Below are 3,722 nucleotides of genomic sequence, written 5' to 3'. Positions count from 1 at the left end.
ATATATATATATATATATATATATATATATATATATATATATATATACATATGTACTTAAACACTACACTTGTCCTCTCAAACTTAATTGTAAATATAAAGTCAACTAAGTGGATTGTGTAGGAGAGATTATGCACTGGGAATGATTGAGTATTACTAATTGCAAAAGATTTAAAATCCAGTTTAAATCAAGTTTTAAAGTCATATGGTGGAAATTGATCCTTCTTTGTCGAATAAACTGAAACCAGGGTTTTAATTTTTCAAAAATTTCATCAAAGAAGACGTTTTAGGTCTGAACATGAACGTCATTCACCAAAATGTCGCTTTGTGCATAATTATACTAACCCAAATGTGCCATTTGTTTTAACAATGTCCGCTTTATCACCATTCATTCATCGCTTGCAAGTGAGTCATACATCGTCGCTTGTTTTCTCGGCAGGAAGCGGTGACTGGATTGCTGTTGCAAGCAAAGAATCTGCTGAAGTACATCTATGGCGGACGGATAGTGTCGTGCAGGTTAATGTTTCACATTGTTTTAATAGGTTTTACAACTTTTTTTTGGGGCTTATGATGCGGAAGAAATGAAAGAGTAGTGAAAGCGGACTTTATAGATAGGGATTTAATATCCATTCAAATAATCGCGAATCTTGAAGGATCTAATCTTTGTAGGTGAAACAGTGGTTCACTGTAAATTCAGAGAAGTTCTTTTCTGCTGTTCTGGATTGTATGATGGTGGAAGGCGATCCGCCTCCTCGCAGAACTCAGAGAGTTACGTGGAGTGACGATCTCACGTAAACACATGTTGCTGTTTTGAATTAGAATCTATGAAGTTATTGTACACTACTAGATTTCCTGTTCTAGAACATTCCGATTTTTCTTTTTTTTTCAGGAACTGTTTGATAAACACTGGTGACGATGAAGAAGCACAGCAGGGTAACATTATAAAAGGTTGGTAGTTCTTCAAATGTTTTAGGAACTGGCGACTTCTGGAACTTACTAAGTTATTATGTCGTGCTTTCGTTTGTAATCGTGAAGTACTTCAGGATCCTCATCAGATGAATATTTGCTGAAACCGGTGCTGTCTGCTTTGCTTGTTGATGCTAGTTGCGAAGTAATTTCGTGTTTTATTTAATCCATCTGCATTGCTCAATTGTTTTTTTTTTTAAAAAAAAGAATTAGAAATATATGGAACACAGTGCAACAAACTCCTCAATTGTTAGACATTTTTGATCATCTAATGAAGAAAGATAAAAGGACTTCTTAATTCATATGGTATGAAATAACAACATCAATTTCTTGATAAGGGTTCTAGAAGCTTTTTTTTTTTAATTTTTCAAAAATTTTGCCGCATGACTTGTTGTATTCATTACAGGCTGTCATAACAGCTCTTTGTACCATTGGAAGTCCGTGCTTTGGCGATCCTTCCATTGGAGGCATAGCAAGGAATTCATTTGAACTGAAGCAGACTTTAGTGTTTGTCGCTGTCTCTGTAAATGATGCAAAACTAAATAGTGGTATATTATACTTAATAATTTTGGTAGCTTTATGGGACATTTTTCAAGTGATTAGCTGTCATTGTACCTTAATAAACTCAATCTCAGTAATCAATTCAAAAATAGTACATCAATCACTTATGAAATAGGTTTCACAACAGCTGCCACTCAAAAAGTGTTTCTAAAACAGATTAATGAAATATCAAATAATTATACTAATTGTAGTACGTCAGCAGAACCAGAACTGCTTGGAAACTGAAATAAGTACATTAAATACAATGAACAGAGCACATGAATTTATCGATATGCCACCACGCATTGTTAGCGGATCACATTCTGTCAATGATGGCATTAATTCTGGTGCATCGCTCCGTCCATTTCTAGCTCTTTATCAGCTTGACTGTGCAGATTCTTTTAGTTCGCGTAATCGCACACCTTCCACCTGCCAAGGTTTCTTTATGGAATAGTTAAATGAAATGTTGTATTTTCCATGTGTTGTTCAAGAAATAATAAGATCAATTGATGAATAATATAGAGAAAGTTATAATGAAATCATCTGATGAATGAAGAAAATTGTCCATTCAAAATCGTATTCGTTCATTATCAGAGATTCGATTACTTTTTACATACTTTTCATCAGTATATATATATATATATATATACGCAGACCATGGTTATGCATGGTCAGATTAAAGTGGACATATGAAGTTCAGCAATTTTCCAGTTTAATATCTAATTGGTCTGGCAAGTACTTGCGTAAGCTAGGTGTTATGTGGAGATGTGAGGAAGTAAATTGAGGCAAAGCTTGAATTTCTTGTTTTTGGTAATAACCTATTTTAGAGACTTCAAAGTCGTCCGAAAACAAAGTGATGCATTCTTCTAATGCAGACGAAACTGATTTCACGGAAGGAGTACTATTGATGGACACTACTGACGATGCAGTCTTGGAATGGTCTGACTCTACATATGACGAGCAGTCTGGTTTTGTTGATTTACCCACTGGTTTGTTGATCTGTTTTGCTGATTTGTCCACTGTTTTTTTCTTGCATCAAATTTTAATGAATATATTTCTATTAACTGTTTATTACTGCATAGTCATATTAACAGACGCACTGCACTGAGCATATTAATAAAGAGCATTTGTAGGAGAGGGAAATGAAGCGTTAGACGGGTCATCGAAAACAGATGCAAAATATGATGAAAAAGAAGGTTATATATCTGTTAATTACAAAACGCCATCGATGGATATTTCCTTCGTCCAGTGTTTCAAGTTGCCAGCTGTAATCGATAATACCTCAATGGAGGTAACTTTTCTACTCTATTGTATTTTTTTGTCTATACTTATTCATCTTGTGTCGATGATTGCTGATTCTGTGTGGTTCTGTAATTGAACTTTTCATATTTCAACTTCCAGGTTTCAGTTATTTTAAAGGCGTTGTGAACTTCATTGCTTCAAAAGTGTTGAAAGGAATAAAGTGAACGAAATAATGGATTAAAATTCCGGCTAGAAGTATTTGGCGAGTAATGATCAATTTCAGATATCAGCAGTAATTCCAATGCACAATATTTTCCTGGTGGTTGTAGTTAACAACATACAATCTACAGTAGATGCAGTGCAATCAGCAATATTAATATATCTTGTTCAATTCGGGAAAATTGCTGTCGATATTCAGGTTTGTTTTGGATTGGTAGGTGTCAAGGTTTTGTCACTGGATTCTTTAGGTTACCTGAAAATTTCTTAATCAGAAGTTATAATTGCAGTACTAGCTGACTCAAATGATATGCATAATCTGTGCTTTGAAGGAACGTATAGAGAGTCAAATTCGTTTATAATACAACTGCAAGAGAATTAAATGTCGAATCAGTTACTGTATTAGAGGACGACATTCTTTAGTTAAATCACTTTCACGATTTCCACTTAACTTCAAACAGTGTTTTTTAGAAAGAGCCGCTGAAAGCTTATTACTACAAAGATTTCCGAATTATGCAGTTCTGTTTAACAAATATGGATCTTCGCACAAATTCAGAATCCTATACCAACAACGACTACTTTGATTGTGGAGTTATTGTAAGTCATTTTTATGAGCTGATCATTTTTCCGCCTGATGAAAAATTTCTAATTATATTATGTTGTTGAAACCAAAATTTCCCTCGTTTATATGTCTCTGTTTTCTTGATGACATGGCGAAATTGTTTTGCATTATTAATATAACAGTTTGTCACTCATTCT

The 3,722-nt window shown here is 34.0% G+C and overlaps 1 protein-coding gene across 1 annotated transcript; it reads left to right on the top strand.

Annotated features, from left to right (window-relative positions):
* Positions 1-368: 368 nt before the first annotated feature.
* On the top strand, positions 369-3,629 carry LOAG_13522 (hypothetical protein; the record flags this gene model as incomplete). Its single annotated transcript, XM_003149028.1, has 10 exons — positions 369-515; positions 669-790; positions 889-947; positions 1,043-1,110; positions 1,372-1,513; positions 1,718-1,942; positions 2,333-2,494; positions 2,639-2,796; positions 3,031-3,165; positions 3,435-3,629. 10 exons carry the CDS (start codon positions 369-371, stop codon positions 3,627-3,629), a joined length of 1,413 nt encoding a protein of 470 aa, XP_003149076.1.
* Positions 3,630-3,722: the final 93 nt, after the last annotated feature.

The sequence above is a fragment of the Loa loa genome (genome assembly GCF_000183805.2).
Source record: "Loa loa unplaced genomic scaffold supercont3.30, whole genome shotgun sequence".
NCBI lineage: Eukaryota > Metazoa > Nematoda > Chromadorea > Rhabditida > Onchocercidae > Loa > Loa loa.
This window is presented reverse-complemented; position numbering and strand designations above follow the sequence as displayed.